This window comes from Symphalangus syndactylus, chromosome 17, assembly GCF_028878055.3.
Source record: "Symphalangus syndactylus isolate Jambi chromosome 17, NHGRI_mSymSyn1-v2.1_pri, whole genome shotgun sequence".
In the NCBI taxonomy this organism is placed as follows: domain Eukaryota; kingdom Metazoa; phylum Chordata; class Mammalia; order Primates; family Hylobatidae; genus Symphalangus; species Symphalangus syndactylus.
Window position 1 is genome coordinate 56,314,287 of NC_072439.2, and position 18,939 is coordinate 56,333,225.

General features: G+C 35.8%; 1 protein-coding gene across 1 annotated transcript in view; it reads right to left on the reverse strand.

The window, feature by feature from the left end:
- Positions 1–5,548: 5,548 nt before the first annotated feature.
- The window catches only part of GPR149 (G protein-coupled receptor 149), a 95,776-nt gene continuing 82,385 nt past the window's right edge, over positions 5,549–18,939 (reverse strand). The window contains exon 4 of the mRNA XM_063620267.1: positions 5,549–6,375. Coding sequence (XP_063476337.1) covers positions 5,803–6,375 — 573 coding nt within the window. The 3' untranslated portion in view covers positions 5,549–5,802. The remainder of the gene's footprint in view (positions 6,376–18,939) is intronic.

Consider the following 18,939-nt stretch of genomic DNA (forward strand, 5'->3'; position numbering starts at 1 on the left):
TATTCTGTATCCTTTTGCTGTAATAAACCATAACCATGAGTACACAGTTTTCTATGAATTCTGTGAGTCCTTCTAGTGAATTATTGAAACTAGCAGTGGTTTTGGGAATTCCTTGAATTTGCGATTTATGTCAGGAGTGAGAGCAATCTTTTGTGGACTGTGTTCTCTGACTTTGTGGTTGTCTCAAACTCACAGTAAATATAAATACATATATTTGTTTTGTTTGAGTTTTGTTCAAAAGTTATAAAACCAAGTATCCGGAACAATTTTTAGTATGTAGTAGTCATTTGTTAAATATTAGAATGAAGAAATGAATGAAGGTAGCTGAAAAGTATAAGAAATTAAGAGAAAATCGATTTATAAAATCCAATATTACAGAACCACACCAAGAAAAGCTTCCAAAAAATGCATAACTAAGACTCTTTTATTATATTTTAAGTAATATTGTGGCATTTGCTATCTTCAAAGAGTTGCCTCTGTCAGTCACAACTCTCAGAAGTCTTAGGGATTATATATTAGGTGTTTATACTATTTGGGAGTCTTGGGGATTACGTGTTTGCAGTTTATAGGAGTCACCACCAGATGGCGATATTTTTATTAGGTAATAAGTTTTTGCCTTCAGATACATCGATTTATAGAGAAAAGAGAAAACTATACAAAATATAGTATTTATTAATAAGAAGAACAATATAACTATACAAGGGTAAGGTATTTGGCTATATCACAAGATATCTAGAAAGGTATTTCCTCTACTAGAAACACACTTTTATAATCAATCACTCTAAAGAGTAAGTAGACTTAAGTAAACTTATGTAGTTTAACCTTCTCCTCCCTTAACAAGGATTTGGAACATCATTCATGCTTAGGCACAGCTCTACTAGATTTTTCTTGTATATTCAGCTATTGTTGGCTTGGAGTTTGAAGTGTTACAGGTTAGTAATATGATGCTGATTAGCCTTTCAAACTAAGACTTTGGGCTAAATAATACTGGTCTTGTTTCAATGCAGCAGAATTTTTACGTGCATCCATTATACAGTTAATTCAACAACCAAGGGCAATTAAATGGGAATATCCTAATTATTTTTCCAATTCCCCCAGTTTAAGCCCTTGTCCAGTTAAAATAAAATGAGAGGGAAAATGTGTATTATTGTCTTCTATCTATTTCTTAATGCTCTTTAAACCTTGATTTCTGTTACAATCTCTGTCCCATTCAAATTGCTGTGCAGTTATAAAGAATTTGTTTGCCTTCAAATCTTTGCCATTTTCTTCAGTTTTATTATGATCCTGTGTCTAATTTCCTTTTTCCCTGAAACTGAATTTTAAAGCAGCAATATCACCTTTCTCTTTCAGAAAATTATATATCTAAGTTTACGATATCAAAGCCTATCTTTTACAAAGCATTATTAGAATATTGAATTCAATTTTTCTTTTATAAAGACATTTAATGCTACTGACTTATAACATCTGATTGATCTGTCCATTTGTCACTGTGTTAAAATAGCTGTTAATGCTGAATTCTACCAGAGGTACAAGGAGGAACTGGTACCATTCCTTCTGAAACTATTCCAATTGATAGAAAAAGAGGGAATCCTCCCTAACACATTTTACGAAGCCAGCATCGTCCTGATACCAAAGCCTGGCAGAGACATAACCAAAAAAGAGAATTTCAGACCAATATCCTTGATGAACATTGATGCAAAAATCCTCAATAAAATACTGGCAAACCGAATCCAGCAGCACATCAAAAAGCTTATCCACCATAATCAAGTGGGCTTCATCCCTGGAATGCAAGGCTGGTTCAACATACGCAAATCAATAAATGTAATCCAGCATATAAATAGAACCAAAGACAAAAACCACATGATTATCTCAATAGATGCAGAAAAGGCCTTTGACAAAATTCAACAACCCTTCATGCTAAAAACTCTCAATAAATTAGGTATTGATGAGACGTATCTCAAAATAATAAGAGCTATCTATGACAAACCCACAGCCAATATCATACTGAATGGGCAAAAACTGGAAGCATTCCCTCTGAAAACTGGCACAAGACAGGGATGCCCTCTCTCACCGCTCCTATTCAACATAGTGCTGGAAGTTCTGGCCAGAGCAATCAGGCAGGAGAAGGAAATAAAGGGTATTCAATTAGGAAAAGAGGAAGTCAAATTGTCCCTGTTTGCAGATGACATGATTGTATATCTAGAAAACCCCATTGTCTCAGCCCAAAATCTCCTTAAGCTGATTAGCAACTTCAGCAAAGTCTCAGGATACAAAATTAATGTACAAAAATCACAAGCATTCTTGTACACCAATCACAGACAAACAGAGAGCCAAATCATGAGTGAACTCCCATTCACAATTGCTTCAAAGAGAATAAAATACCTAGGAATCCAACTTACAAGGGATGTGAAGGACCTCTTCAAGGAGAACTACAAACCACTGCTCAATGAAATAAAAGAGGATACAAACAAATGGAAGAACATTCCATGCTCATGGGTTGGAAGAATCAATATCGTGAAAATGGCCATACTGCCCAAGGTAATTTATAGATTCAATGCCATCTCCATCAAGCTACCAATGACTTTCTTCACAGAATTGGAAAAAACTACTTTAAAGTTCATATGGAACCAAAAAAGAGCCCGCATCGCCAAGTCAATCCTAAGCCAAAAGAACAAAGCTGGAGGCATCACGCTACCTGACTTTAAACTATACTACAAGGCTACAGTAACCAAAACAGCATGGTACTGGTACCACAACAGAGACATAGATCAATGGAACAGAACAGACCCCTCAGAAATGATGCCGCATATCTACAACTATCTGATCTTTGACAAACCTGACAAAAACAAGAAATGGGGAAAGGATTCCCTATTTAATAAATGGTGCTGGGAAAACTGGCTAGCCATATGTAGAAAGCTGCAACTGGATCCCTTCCTTACACCTTATACAAAAATTAATTCAAGATGGATTAAAGACTTATATGTTAGACCTAAAACCATTAAAATCCTACAAGAAAACCTAGGCAATACCATTCAGGACATAGGCGTGGGCAAGGACTTCATGTCTAAAACACCAAAAGCAATGGCAACAAAAGCCAAAATTGACAAATGGAATCTAATTAAACTAAAGAGCTTCTGCACAGCAAAAGAAACTACCATCAGAGTGAACAGGCAACCTACAGAATGGGAGAAAATTTTTGCAACCTACTCATCTGACAAAGGGCTAATATCCAGAATCTACAATGAACTCAAACAAATTTACAAGAAAAAAACAAACAACCCCCTCAAAAAGTGGGCAAAGGACATGAACAGACACTTCTCAAAAGAAGACATTTATGCAGCCAAAAAACACATGAAGAAATGCTCATCATCACTGGCCATCAGAGAAATGCAAATCAAAACCACAGTGAGATACCATCTCACACCAGTTAGAATGGCCATCATTAAAAAATCAGGAAACAACAGGTGCTGGAGAGGATGTGGAGAAATAGGAACACTTTTACACTGTTGGTGGGACTGTAAACTAGTTCAACCATTGTGGAAGTCAGTGTGGCAATTCCTCAGGGATCTAGAACTAGAAATACCATTTGACCCAGCCATCCCATTACTGGGTATATACCCAAAGGATTATAAATCATGCTGCTATAAAGACACATGCACACGTATGTTTATTGCGGCACTATTCACAATAGCAAAGAATTGGAACCAACCCAAATGTCCAACAACAATAGACTGGATTAAGAAAATGTGGCACATATACACCATGGAATACTATGCAGCCATAAAAAATGATGAGTTCGTGTCCTTTGTAGGGACATGGATGAAACTGGAAAACATCATTCTCAGTAAACTATCTCAAGGACAAAAAACCAAACACCGCATGTTCTCACTCATAGGTGGGAATTGAACAATGAGAACTCATGGACACAGGAAGGGGAACATCACACTCCGGGGACTGTTGTGGGGTGGGGGGAGGGGGGAAGGACAGCATTAGGAGATACACCTAATGCTAAATGACGAGTTAATGGGTGCAGGAAATCAACATGGTACATGGATACATATGTAACAAACCTGCACATTGTGCACATGTACTCTAAAACCCTAAAGTATAATTTAAAAAAAAAATAGTAAAATAGCTGTTAATATTGGTGATACAGTCTTTTAAAATAAAATATATTTGTAATGAGAATACATTTGACTTTGAATTTATATGTTACACATTATTTGAGGCTTGCTTTACAAACATTATTAATGGTAATACATATGTTTCCCAAATTTAGATAACTAGATATTCAGAAGTTAAAGATCGAGAAAGTCGATTGAGATAATTATTTTGAAAATGACTCGTCCTTGTGGCAACAAAAGATGAAACATTCTGAAAGCCCATGTCAAGTAATTTTGAATTCTAATTCAACCTAATAAAACAGAAACCAAAATAAATCATTCTAAAACACAACTCATTCAATCTGTAAATAAATAAATAAAGTATGTGAGTGAGGTGAAGGGCACAAAGTCTAAGACTATGTAAAGTGTCAACTCAGTAACTTTGGAAAATAAACTTTTAGGTAATACATTTCATATATGTTTACAGGAAGGTTAGAATAAAGCAATTTGAAGAAAAATCACTTTATAATTTTTGAAATACACATTACTATTATTCTGCCAGGGTGATTCCTGCATTTTTGCAATGTAATGCATTCTAGAATTATCTTGAAATGTATACCTTACAATCACTTAATAAAATAAGTTCGATTGTTTCTTTGAGACAACACATCTTCAGAGAAGAAACAAAAAAGCACCTAAACTTGATATAATATTTGAAGTAAACTTTTCTATTTCAAGAATGACCAAGAAAGTTCTCCCAATCCACAGCTTTAAAAACAGGTACTTTTGTTTTAGACTTAGAGGATTTTGGTCAGCTGTATCCAGAAGCCTACCATGTTTGGATGCACCTCTCATAACTGAATCTGCCAGTATTTTTCCCAAATTTCCACTCGAGTTAAAAAAAAAAAGAAACAACTTTAGGATAAAGTATACAATTACACAATTACAACTTTTTTCCAATAATGTTTGAGTTAAAGATACTTCTAATTCCACCTCTAACACACAAAATATTTGTTTTATGGGACAGTCTTGACATACTGAAAAGATGAAAGGAAAACTGTTATAGGTAAGAAAAAAGAAAAAAACAGTAAACAATTTATATTTGGTAGAAATGAAGGAAACAACTATCTATAGACTAGGAACATGCGTGTTTCCCAGTTGGAAGCTAATTTTTCATTTTACAGAAGGACGTAAAGCTAAAGCAGTAAGTGTAATAAGCTTGTTTTGCTAGCCACATTTAGGCAAGGTCCTTCAAATACAATTTGGGGTTTTGTTACATTTCTTCCATTCCCAAAATTCCTCTTTTTTCCCCTTTGCAGTAAAAGCCAACATGATATATAGAAACATATGCATGGAACAGTATAGTCACTGAGTTTATACAATTTTCTGTTTACTAGGAAGTTGACAAACAAGCAAAAACATTAGTAAACTAGGTCAACATTTGATTTATAAAATATTTTTTGGAAATCAGATAAGAAGTAAAATCTTTTCATTACCACAGTGTGTGATCTTTAGGTAACACATCAAATGCACTTGAGTGTTTACACTAGTTCCAACTGTTCCCACAAAAAAATTAACTATTAAATCAGTAAAACTTATGTAAACCAACAAATAAAAGGAAATCAGTCTCATAACTAAGGTGTTAGTTTCACAGTTGATGTTGCAGATCCATTCTTGCTCCTGTTAGACCAAATACCCACTAACTACCCTTGCTTTCTTCCTCTCTTTTTCTGTAAGCTTTATTTAACAACTGGATTTCCTCCTGGTAGCCATCCCTCTCTTGATGCTGCCTTTTACTGTTCTGCCTGTGTGCTTCTACGGTGTCTGGAATGGAGATATTGATATCACCATCAGGATTACTGGTGGGCAAAAAGAGGGAGTATGAGGCCGTTTCCCCTAGATCACATGAAACAAATCTGTTTTCTTTCCTGGAGTAACGTAGGGATGGAGATCTGACTTGTGTGGAGGACTGGCTGATGTTACTAATGATTGACACAGTGTCCAAGGCCTCTTCATTATCGCAAATTTCAAGAACCTCCAAGTGTATTTTCACACTGGTGTCCACAAACGTGGATGAAGAATCTTCTGAGTTTGGTTCATGGCCAACACTTTTCGATCGATAGACTTCTATTTTCTTAGAGGCTGGAGTTATTTTTTGCCCTTCTGCACTTACCTCATAGGTAGAAAGAGATAGGGTTTTCCCTGTAGGTGCATGGAGAGACACAGTCCCCTGGAATGCACACAAGGGAATGGCAAGGGCACCACTGGAACGCTGGGGACAAAAACAAAATTGTTATTATTGAAAGCTAGTTTCTGAGGTTGAGACATTCAGAAATTCATTTTGTTCATCAGAATGATAAAGTTTTCTATTTCAGATCCATTTCCCTAGAAACATTTTACATATACGGGATTTAAATACTGCCACCAAAGCACCATACCTCAGTTTCTCCTAGGTCAAATCAGACATTTAATGAGGGTAGTTAGGAAACTTTATTTGAAGATGAGGGGCATATTTCCCCAGTTAAAAGCAAAGGCGTGTACTGATGGGAAGCAATAGATGTTTTCAAATGCAGAATTTGAACATAAAATTGAATGCATATTTACAATCTGAAATTACTTTTATATTTTTGTTACATACTCAGTTACATTAAAACGTTTGAAAAAGTTGGAAGAAATGTAGACTGTGTTATCAACATGAACTTTTTTTTCTGTTTAGTATGCCAAAGTAAATGATAACTGTGAAACGGTGACTTAAGGACAAAAGATATTTCAACTGTTGGGGATGAGCATACATAAGAGGAACCAAATGTCACCAGAACTGCGCTACAAAGAGCATACTTTTCCACAGAGAAATCAGTCATTAAAGTAAACCCAATAATAAAGAATACTATTCCACCTCTTTCAAAAACTTGCCTAAAAGTGTAAACATTTTCCATTATGCTTTGTGTATTAAGATTTTTTTAAAACTGTACTTACCACAGAGAGGTGCTTCAGAAATGAAGAAAATAAGATTGATTCTTAAAATAGTCTGTACTTTTTATTGCTGATTCATGTCTTCATACTTTCAACTGACATGTTTTGATTTTTGATTATGTGTTAGTCCCAGAAGATGATAATGTACCAAACTTCTAGAGCAGTAATTCTCAAAACTGAGTCTCCAACCCAGCATCATCAGCAGCTTCTGGTAACTTGTCAGAAATACAGGTTTTTAGCATTATCCCAGACCTACTCAATTAGGTCTCAACCCAGGTACAGAGTCAAGCAATCTGTATTTTAACAAGCCCTTCAGGTGATTCTATTGCATACTAAAGTTTGGGATTGATTGCTCTAACTAAAGAAATGTAGTCCAGAAAAAAAGGGGTGGTGGTGGAGGTAAACAGACACTTTTTTTTTATAAGTGCTTACCACCTGTAAAACCTACCGTTACTAATTGGATTGGCCTAAATATGTCTGTCCACCTGGGGAACTGGCATGGGAGATAATGATATTTTTCCAATTTAGGATGAGCAGCTTTCTTAATTTTCCTGGGACTGTCCCATATTTAGCACTGAAATTTCTGCATCCCAGGAAATCCCTCAGTCTTAGACAAATGGGCAGGAGTCGGGGCAGTGGGAGATTGATCACTCTACTTGCTATGGGCATTTTCAATCTGGACCCAACACTGGCTAGAGGAAGACAGGTTCTCACTATTGGAGAACAGTTTAGATTATTTTCTATTTAAAGAAGTTTGAAAAAGAATGAGTTTCACTGGGGGTGACTTCATGCTCTACTTTTTTTTTTTTTTTTGAGACGAAGTCTCCCTTTGTCGCCCAGGCTGGAGTGCAGTGGCTCGATCTTGGCTCACTGCAAGCTCTGCCTCCCGGGTCCACGCCATTCTCCTGCCTCAGCCTCCCAAGTAGCTGGGACTACAGGCGCCCACCACCACGCCCGGCTAATTTTTTTGTATATTTTTAGTAGAGACAGGGTTTCACTACGTTAGCCAGGATGGTCTCGTTCTCCTGACCTCGTGATCCTCCCGCCTCTGCCTCCCAGAGTGCTGGGATTACAGGCATGAGCCACCGTGCCTGGCCCATGCTCTACTTCTTGAATTGAGAGACTAGAAAAAAATACAGTCTGGGCTGTTTGAGACATATGATCAGTTCCTGGTGATTCTCTGTGGAGTGGTCTTGAATTCTCTTTACTCAGAAGGAGACCTAGGAACCTAACTGTAGAGCCTTACACAATAAAGTTTTGGAAATTTTGAAAATTTACACTATAATGTTCAGTCCAGCCGTCTGCCAAGACAAAGAACTTCATTGACTCTACATGTGTAATGCTGGCTGAAGTAAGTGAGACAGAGGGACCACACAGGTTCATCACAGCATCAGACTACTATTAATATTTGAGTGGTGGCAACTTTTGGCAAAAGAGAAGTAGGTTTAGTAGGTTTCATTCCTATTATTATACATCCACTTGTTAAACATTTGCTAAGTAAGGATGTACATGATTCTGAGCTTGCATTGGATGTATGGAGATGCTATCTCTTAAGACCCCACAGATGATTGGATGAGAAAGTCATGTAAAGAAACAAAAAATAAAAATTTTAGTTCTAAATGTAGTAACAGAGATAGGTACCAAGTTCTATAAGGTCCAAGGAATAACTATCTCGGGTAGGGAGATTTCATATTGTGGAGGGGGGACATGTGAAATTGATCTTAAAAATCAAGAAAAGATTTACAGTTTTGATTGTTTGTTTTTGAGACAGAGTCTTGCTCTGTTACCCATGCTGGAAGTGCAATGGCACCGTCTTGGCTCACTGCAACCTCTGCCTCCTGGGTTCAAATGATTCTCCTGCCTCAGGCTCCCGAGTAGCTGAGACTACAGGTGTGTGCCACCACACCCGGCTAGTTTCTGTATTTTTAGTAGAGACAGGGTTTCACTATGTTGGCCAGGCTGGTCTCGAACTTCTGACCTCATGATCTGCCTGCCTCAGCCTCCCAAAGTGCTGGGATTACAGCCGTGAGCCATCGTGCCTGGCCAAGATTTACAATTTTAAAACCTTGCTTTCTGAGTGATAAATCACAAGTTAAAGGGTTATATTGAAAACTTTCCATCCTGAGAAAACAGTTTTGTTATCAAAGACTGAAACTTCTGCTTTTTTTCCTAAATCAAAATTGACTGAAACATTATTCAATCAGAAAATTTGGCTGTCATTTAATAATATCATTCAATAATGTGAATTATAAATTTAAGAATAATATTATTATTTAATAATGTGAATTATAAATACAGCCTAAGAGATATAGTTAATTTGAAAGCTGAACTTTCTGACATTTTACTTTATTACGGAATTTAAAAAAAAAACCAAACTTGGTGCTTAAAAAATGTTTCTAAAACTTAATAATGTGATGATAAAACTGAGTTATTAGACAGTACCCAGCAGTATAGGCATGGCTATCTTAAAGAAACTTTTGCTAGAGCTCTAACAGCATAATTATGTCATTATATGTGCCAACTTGCATCACTGATAAGTAGTTGATATAAAAGCAAAAGTAATGAAGAATTTTCCTGCACCTGATTTTATGCATCCACACAATGCAGATTTCAATAACTTCCCCATGCTAACCTTACCTTAAAATGAACAAACAAGCTTTACTGACTTATCAAATGACAGCTCATTAAAATTGGCATTTGAGAATTGCATAGTGCCAGAGTCTGGCTATATATGAAGTCTGATTTTTCTGAAAGAGCACACAAAGTCTCGAGTTATTAAAATCATTTCATGAAACATTCTTATTCAAACAAGTAGTGTTTATATGAGAGTTATAGAGGTAAAACCATAGACAACAACAACAAAAAATAAACAACATAATTAAAAAATGGCCAAGAAACTTGAATAGACATTTCTCAAAAGAAAACACGCAAATAGCCGAAAAGCACATAAAAAGATGCTGAGCATCACTAATCATTAGACAAATGCAGGTCAAAACTATAATGAGATACCACCTCACACGCATTAGGATGGCTACTATCAAAATAGAAAATAACAAATGTTGTTAAGGATGTAGAGAAATTGGAACATGTGAGCACTTTTGGTGGGAGTGTGAAATGATACAGCTGATATGGAAAATAATATGGAATTTTCTTAAAAAATTAAAAATAAAATTACCAAGTGATCCAGGAATTCCAGTTCTGGGCAGATACTCAAAAGAATTGAAAATAGGGTCTCAAAGAGATATTTGTTCATAGCAGCATTATTTATAATAGGTAAAATATGAAAGCAACCCATATCCATTGATGAATAAATGGATAGCAAAATATGGTGTATATATATAGCATATATAATATATTATTATATATTATATAATATTAATAACACATTAATATTAATATATTAATCATTAATTAATAGTATTTAAATTATATATTATATATCATATATAAATATTATATATCATATATTAATATATTATATCATATATATTATATCATATATAATATTAATATATTGTATATCATATAAAATATTAATATATGTCATATATAAAAAATGGGACATTATTCAATCTTAAAAAGAAAGAAAATTTGGGCATATGTTACAACATAGAAATTTGAAGGTATTATGCTAAGTGAAATAAGCTAGTCACCAAAAGACAAATACTGTATGATTCCAGTTACATGAGGTACTTAGAGTAGTCAAAATATAAAGACAGAAAGTAGAATGATGGTTTCCAGGGGCTGGAGGGAAGAAGGAATGGAGAGTGATTGTTTAATGGGTAGAGTTTCTGTTTTGCAAGAGGAAAAGAGTTCTGGAGATGAATGGTGGTGATAGTTCACAGCAATATAAATGTACTTAATACCACTGAACTGTACCCTTAAAAATAGTTAAGATAACGGCCAGGCACGGTGGCTCACGCCTGTAATCCCAGCACTTTGGGAGGCTGAGGTGGGTGGATCACAAGGTTGGGAGTTTGAGACCAGCCTGACCAACATGGTGAATCCCCGTCTCTACTAAAAATACAAAAATTAGCTGGGTGTGGTGGTACGCGCCTGTAATCCCAGCTACTTGGGAGGCTGAGGCAGAAGAATTGCTTGAACCTGGGAGGCAGAGGTTGCAGTGAGCCGAGATCATGCCATTGCCCTCCAGCCTGGGCGACAGAGCGAGACTCTGTCTCAAAAAAAGAAAAAAAAATCGTTAAGATAGTAGATTTCATTTTCAAATTTTACCACAACTAAAAAACGAGGGAAAAACACAGAGACAGATTATATAGAAACAGATCTAAGTGTACATCTTTATATTATTAATTCAAAATTGATAGGTTAGTTTTGGCAAAACATTACTGTCACTTTAATTTGGTCATTTTAATTATGCTGGTTTTGAAAGTAGTAAATGTAAAAATTTGGTTTGGTTTTAGATTTGTATAAGAACTATAAGTGTAAGAAGTTTACACCAATTTTGTTTGTATATCTTTAAGCAAAATCACAAAAATTTGATTTGACAGCAAGATTCATAAAGTTTTTTCCTTTACAAGGGACTAGTATATTATCTAAGTTAGAGAAACATTTCTCTAGGTAAGAGAAAATAGGAGCTTGAACTGAAAGAGAAGTAATAGGGATACAGATACAAGGAGGAAGCTGACAGAGTCTTCCACCTCTCTTAGGAATATGGAGTGAAGACTAATATAGAGTTAAAAGCTAAGAGATTGGGAGGCTGAGGTGGGCGGATCACCTGAGGTCAGGAGTTTGAGACCAGCCTGGCTAACATGGTGAAACCACATCTCTACTAAAAATGCAAAAATTAGCCAGGTGTGGTGGCGGGTGCCTGTAGTCCCAGCTACTTGGGAGGGTGAGGCAGGAGAATGGCGTAAACCCGGGAGGCGGAGCTTGCAGTGATCCAAGATAGCGCCACTGCACTCCAGCCTGGGTGACAGAGCAAGACTCCATCTCAAAAAAAAAAAAAAAAGGTAAGAGGACAAACTAATTGAACCACTATTATGTACTAAGAACTGGGTTAGCCGGTAGGTCCAAAGCAATGCAACGATGAGACTTTCATACCTTAAGAGCCCATAGAATACAGAAATGCTCAAGCTCATAAACAATTGCATGTCCATGTGTTTGATGCTACAATAGACCCAGGCTGGGGTATTATAAGACTATGGAATGGGGTGCCTAACGTAGGTAGGGTGAGAAAAAAGAAGACTTGATAATCCTTCCCAGAGCAGGGCTCAATTTTTATAGATAATATCCATATTATTGTCTAACATTGTTCTAGAGGTCCTGGCTGTGCAAAAAATCAAGAAAAAAATAAGAAATGTATATATATAATGAGCAGGAAGAGACAACATTATTGTAATTTACAGATGAAAATATTATCTTCCTAGAAAATTCTGGAGAAGTAATCTAAAAAAAATAGAGAGTTTAGTAAGGTGGCTGAATTTTAGGTAAAAATATTAAGAAATCAATAGCTATTGCCAATCAAAAAATAATTTTTAAAAGGTACCATCCAAAATAGCAACAATACTATAGAAGTATGTGAGACTTTATGAAGAAAAAACAGCAATAATAAAAGAAGTGTTGAATAAGTAAGAGAGAAAGAATAATGTTTCTGCATGAGAAAACTATCTCGAGACTCTGGCATTTTCTTTTAATTTATTGATTTAATACAATATTAATAAAAGTTCCACTGAAATTTTATTTTGGAAGTTTCTCTTAAGATATAGTTGCAGGGGTAAAAGCTTGCAGATAACCAAGAAAACTTGGAAACAAACAATAAGGTGGATTCCCAAGTATAGTGCATAGCTACAGCAATTAATACAGGGTGTTCATCACAAGATTTGGTAAATCCATCAAGGAAAACAGACAGCCAAGAAAGTAGATATAGTGTACTCTGAAGATGGCATTTCAAAATTAGCAGAGTAATTATACTTTAAAAACAAACAAACAAAAAACAGAATAAGTTATTCAAATAAACTTTTTACATATTTTTCATTATCCATTACAAAATTAAGTTGATAGCTTTCTCATGTTACCTGCAAAAAATTTTAAAAAATTCTTAATAATTCTTTTAAAGTGCTGAGTGAGTAAGATCTTTCCAAATCTGGAATGAAAACTGGAAACCACAAACTAAAAGATGGACAGATTTGATTGCAAAAGACTTTAAAATGTCTGTATAGAAATATATGCTATAAACAAAAGTGAAAGACTTAAGGCAGCTTAGAAGAATATATTTGTAGTCTATATAGAACAAAGTTTAATAGTGATGCTATGGAGAATTCTTCTAAATCGGTAAGATAAACAATCTAGTAGAAAAATGAAAAAGGGAAGTGGGCAAAACAAAGAAAAATGGAGAGTAAACACATAAAAGTATGTGCAATTTTACCATTTTTTAAAAATTATTATTTTTTTTTATTGAGACAGAGTTTTGCTCTGTTACCCAGGCTGGAGTGTGGTAGTACATGCGATCTCAGATCACTGAAACCTCCATCTCCCAAGTTCAAGTGATTCTTGTGCCTTAGCCTCTCAAGTAGCTGGGATTAAAGGCATGCTCCACCAAGACTGGCTAATTTTTGTATTTTTAGTAAAGACAGGGTTTTACCATGTTGGCCAGGCTGGTCTTGAACTCCTGACCTCAGGTGATTCACCCTCCTCAGCCTCCCAAAGTGCTAGGATTACACATGGCCACCATGCCCGGCCTCACAAATAATTTTAAAAGTAAGTAAAAACAATGGTCATTTTAGCTTTTCAGAATGCCCTCCACAAAACATAAATAGAAAAAAAAACAGCAGAAATAAAAAGATTGATGCCACCTTTAGAGTATATTTTGATTGTGTATTTGACTATAAAATAAAAACTACATATACTTACCATTGATCCTATGTCTGTGAGTCGGTTCCTCCAAATACCAGAACATCATGTTTGTTTATTTCAGCACTTTTGTAAGCCCCAAATTAGAAACAATCTAAAGATCTACATTTAGAAAATAGTTTAATAAATTGTGATACAGGTATGTTCTGAAAAGCTATCTTGAACAGATGAGGTAAGGCTGTAAGTTCTGCCACAGTAAAATAATTTCCATATATTTTAAGATATAAAAGCAAGCAAATTGCGAAACGATGTGTATAGTATGATCTAGTTTTCGTGTTAAAAATAATCATGAGAAATCAGCCCAGAAAATTAAGCATGTACAGGAATGAAAATAGATTCACAGACATACAAGCACACCTATATATGACAGGCATAGAAAAAAGTTTGAGAGGCTACACACCAGGAATTATTTCCTCTGGGAGTGAATAGTGGCTTGGCATTTCACTTTCAGTAATTATATATTTCTAAATTATTTTCTCATTATCATGATTACTCTTTTGATCAAGGAAGTTTATTAGGTAGTGAGGGAGGCAGAGATTACAAAACATTACTAGAAAGGCATCCAGGAGGTAGGGGTAGGGTACTGAGTGTGTGTTGTTGATGGTGGATGCTGGTAGGTAGCCACGGGGTTCATCATCTGGAGTATGTGTTGGGGTTTGTTCTATTTTTAGTTTAAGAGACAGGAGACAAGTTGGGTAGAGGGCACTATTTCAAAAATTTGCCCTAATGGTTTGGCTGACTAGAATGAGAATCTCAATTGGGGTATAGCTAATTTCCCATTCACATTTGAAAAGGGTAGAGAGTCTGGGTGCAGTTGTTCATCCCTGTAATCCCTTTGTCAGTCAGCACTTTGGGAGACTGAAGAAGTAGAATCACATGAGCCCAGAAATTTGAGACAAGCCTGGGCAACATAGTGGGACCCTGTCTCTAAAAAAATTCTTTAAATTAGATGGGCATGGTAGTGTGTGTTTCTGTAGTGCCAGCTACTGCAGAGGCTGAGGTAGGAGCATCACTTGAGCCCAGGAGATAGAGGCTGCCGTGAGCCATGATCACGCCACTGCATTCCAACCTGGGTGACAGTAAGACCTTGTCCCCACCCCCACCACCCCCAAAAAAAAGAAAGAAAAAGAAAAAATGTAGAGAATGGCACTTATGACTGGAAAGAAATATTTTAAAATTATCTGAAACGAAAAGTGATTAAATAATCCTATGGTTCTAGTAAGACAAATATTTATAGCACTCTCAAAGTGTCCAGTGTCTGTAATAAGTCAGATTATCCTCACTAATTTTACTAGAAAACTGTTATAAACATTTGAGTCCAACAAACTGTCAATGTAAAGTTCAAGTAAAGAGTCTCATCTCAGGAAACAATAACAACAAACAAGGAAATACTATACAACTTGAGTCACAAACCACAATGTAGCCAACATATTTGAAAATCATTCAAAAAGTTTAAGGACAACTTCAAAAAGAAACTTCAAAAGTAAGGCAATAGTGTCTTAACAGAAAATGAACATTAATTGAAAGAAGTAGAATATGATACAAAAACTGTTAATATTGGTTTAATTTATGTTCATGTTTGTAATGAGTTGAATAGCATCCCCCTTCAAATTCGTGTTCCCCTGTAAACTGTGAATATGACCTTATTTGGAAATAGGGTTTTTGCAGGTGTAAGCAAGTTGTATGAGGTCATACTGAAGGAGGATGGGCCTTATCCAATGACTCTTACCCTTTTAAGAAGAGGGAAATTTGGCTGCAGATGTACCTGGGGTAAGACAGTCATGTGAAGATGCAGATAACAATTGGAGTTATGCTGTCACCAGCCAAGGAACACCAAGCATTTCTGGGAGCCACCAGAAGCTAGGGAGAGGCAAGAAAGGATCCTCCCCAAGAGCTTATAGAGGGAGCATGGTCTTCCCAACACCCTATTTCAGACTTCTGGTTTCTAGAAATGTGAGACAACAAATTTTTGTTGTTTTCAACCATCTTAATTTGTGATAATTTGTTACGGCAGCCCTAGGAAACTAATTCCATTTTGTATGCAAACAGTACAAAAATACATTTGGAAAAAAACTTATTTTTAGAAGTCCTACAACAGACCACCTTTTTCTGGACACTGAGGCTATGTGGCCCTTTCTGTCAAATCCACATATGATGTAATCTCTTCAAAAGAAGTGAACATTCTCTTGTTGATCTTTGTCTTCTCTCCTACCTATAACAGTGTCTGGCATATGACAGGCCCTCAAAAATATTTATTGAATGGATAAACAAAAGTGTGCATAAATTGGCAACACTGACCTTATGTCCTTTTCAGATTCCATATTTTAACTTTTCGCACAAAAAATAGGATCATCTTTTAAAACATTGCTGTTTAAAATTTATACTTAAACAGCTTTATATAATAAATGATGATAGTTACAAGCACATCAGAAGGTCATATTAGAATAGATGGTTTTTATGAAAATAGAATATTATGGCACTGAATTGTATGTGAAAGTTATTGCATGATAAAGAATGATACATTCAGAGAGCATAAAATGATTCATTTTGTAGTCTCTGCTTTCTTTTCATTTAAAAGTCTATGAATTAGCATATGCTGTCAGGAATAATGATAATCCATTATTGCTATATTCTTGAGTGTAGGTGGCAAGGAGCTTTTTTATTTGGTAATAAAGAACAGTCTTTAAGCCACACAAATGCTCCAGGAGAAGACACCATGCCATGTGAACACACTAGCACACATAATCTTCTGTGATAATTGATTCACACTTACTGACCTTCGTCACATTGAATGTTTTGATTTCTTCACTATGAGCCTTCAGGTGAATCCAGGGTGAAATTATAATATAAAAAGAGTTGCAGAAAATTTTTCTCCTAAGAAGGTGAAGTAGTCTGTTGATAATCTGAATCATTCAATTTTAGAAAGACATTATATAGCACCTAGGATCATGGCACTTATCAGAAACCATGGCATTTTAATTTCTTATTTTATGAAACAAGAACTCATACCCAGAGAGGTCAAACACTTGCCCAGGGCCACACAGATAGTATCAGGACTGGCATCAGGACTCAAGGTTTCTTAACTCTCAGTTAAGTGCTCTTTCTATTATTTGTATCATGTTGTTATTTTAAAAGAAATCTGCTCTAGCTAAGAGTCAGTTGTAGGTTTTCTGACCTAGAAGGTAGAATTCTGTCACTAACTCATGAGTAACCCGAATGACTGACAATTTTAATCTCAATTAAACTCATGTAGATGATCATTAGGTGATTTAGGTGACTTTAGGCCTCTTAAATTACAGACATTGAGGAATTTAAGTGGAACACGACCATTTAAGATGATTAGTAGAGATAAGGACATTGAGAGGGAAAAAAATAGCACTAAGAACAAGAACTTTGTGAGAAAAACAAAAGTAGATTTTTGATAATTTACTTTTTGGAATTTATTTTTTATTCAATATGCAAAACTATGTAGTTACTGTTTTCACATATTCAACTCGCAGAATATACCTTGTGTCATTCTGTCATTTTCATTTAAATATTTAATGAACACAAATTAGAGAAAACACATGAATTCCTCAAGGAAAGAGAGAAAAAGGGCAAGAAAATGAGGGCCTTCATCAAGGGTCTATAAGAGGCATGAAATGTGCTAAGAATTTTCACACATTTCACAGTTAATCCTCAAAGGTCTTCAAGCTACAAATTAAGGTTTTTCTTTTCTTTTTCTTTTTTCTTTTCTTTTCTTTTCTTTTTTTTTTTTTTGAGATGGAGTGTCACTCTGTCACTCAGGCTGGAGTGAGTGGCACAATCTTGGCTCACTACAATCTCTGCCTCCTTCAAGTGATTCTCATGCCTCAGCCTCCCGAGTAGCTGGTATTACAGGTGTGCCCCACCACGCCTGGCTAAATTTTTGTATTTTTAGTAGATAAAGGGTTTTGTCATGTTGGCCAGGCTGGTCTTGAGCTCCTGACCTCAGATAATCTGCTCTCCTTGGCCTCCCACAGTGCTAGGATTACAGGCATGTGCCACAGCATCTGGCCAGCTTATTCTTTTTGATGATGAAAACTCTAACAACTGAGTAACAGATTTTTAGGACTGATATCCATCCCCCAAAATATTTACTGATCCTGCTGAATAAGAGCCTTGTATCAACCTTCTTGCTAAGCACTGTCTATGCACTTTCTTATTTAATATTCACAACAATCTTAAAAAATAGAGATAGTAATTATCCTGAACTCATAGATGATATAATTGAGTCATAGGGAGGTAATAAGGGAAGGTAATGAATATATATGAAGTGTCTACTATATGCTGGCACTGCACTTGGCATTTTACATGTTGTATTAGCTGGTTCTCATGCTGCTAATAAAGACACATCCGAGGCTAGGTAATTTATAAAGGAAAGAGATTTAATTGACTCACAGTTCAGCATGGCTGGGGAGGCCTCAGGAAACTTAGAAGAGGTGGAAGAGGACGCAAGCACATCCCTCTTCACATGGTGGCAGCAAGAAGTGCTGAGCAAAAGGGGGAAATGCCCCTTAAAAAATCATCAGATCTCATGAGAATCCACTCACTATCACGAGAACAGCAGCATGGGGGTAACTACCCCCATGATTCAATTACCTCCTACCGGGTTCCTCTCATGATGGGTGGGCATTATGGGAAATAAAATTCAAGATGAGATTTAGGTGGGGACACCGCCAAACCATATTACATGTGAAATCTACTGCATGTGAAATATATAAGATAATCACACAGGTGGTAAAATTATTTACATTTTGCAAACAAATAAATTTAAATGTGAAGAGATTAACTAACTTGCCCAGGTAATATAGGAAGGTAAAGTTTTCACTGCGATCTAAATTCAGCTTGCATTCCAAATCCTTTCCATGATGCCACTGAGGATCTAAGATGAATTGGAGAAAGGAGAGTGTGGTGGAAGGGAGCGCCAATAGAAGGTTTCTAAAATCATATGTGGAAAGAAAAAACAAGATCT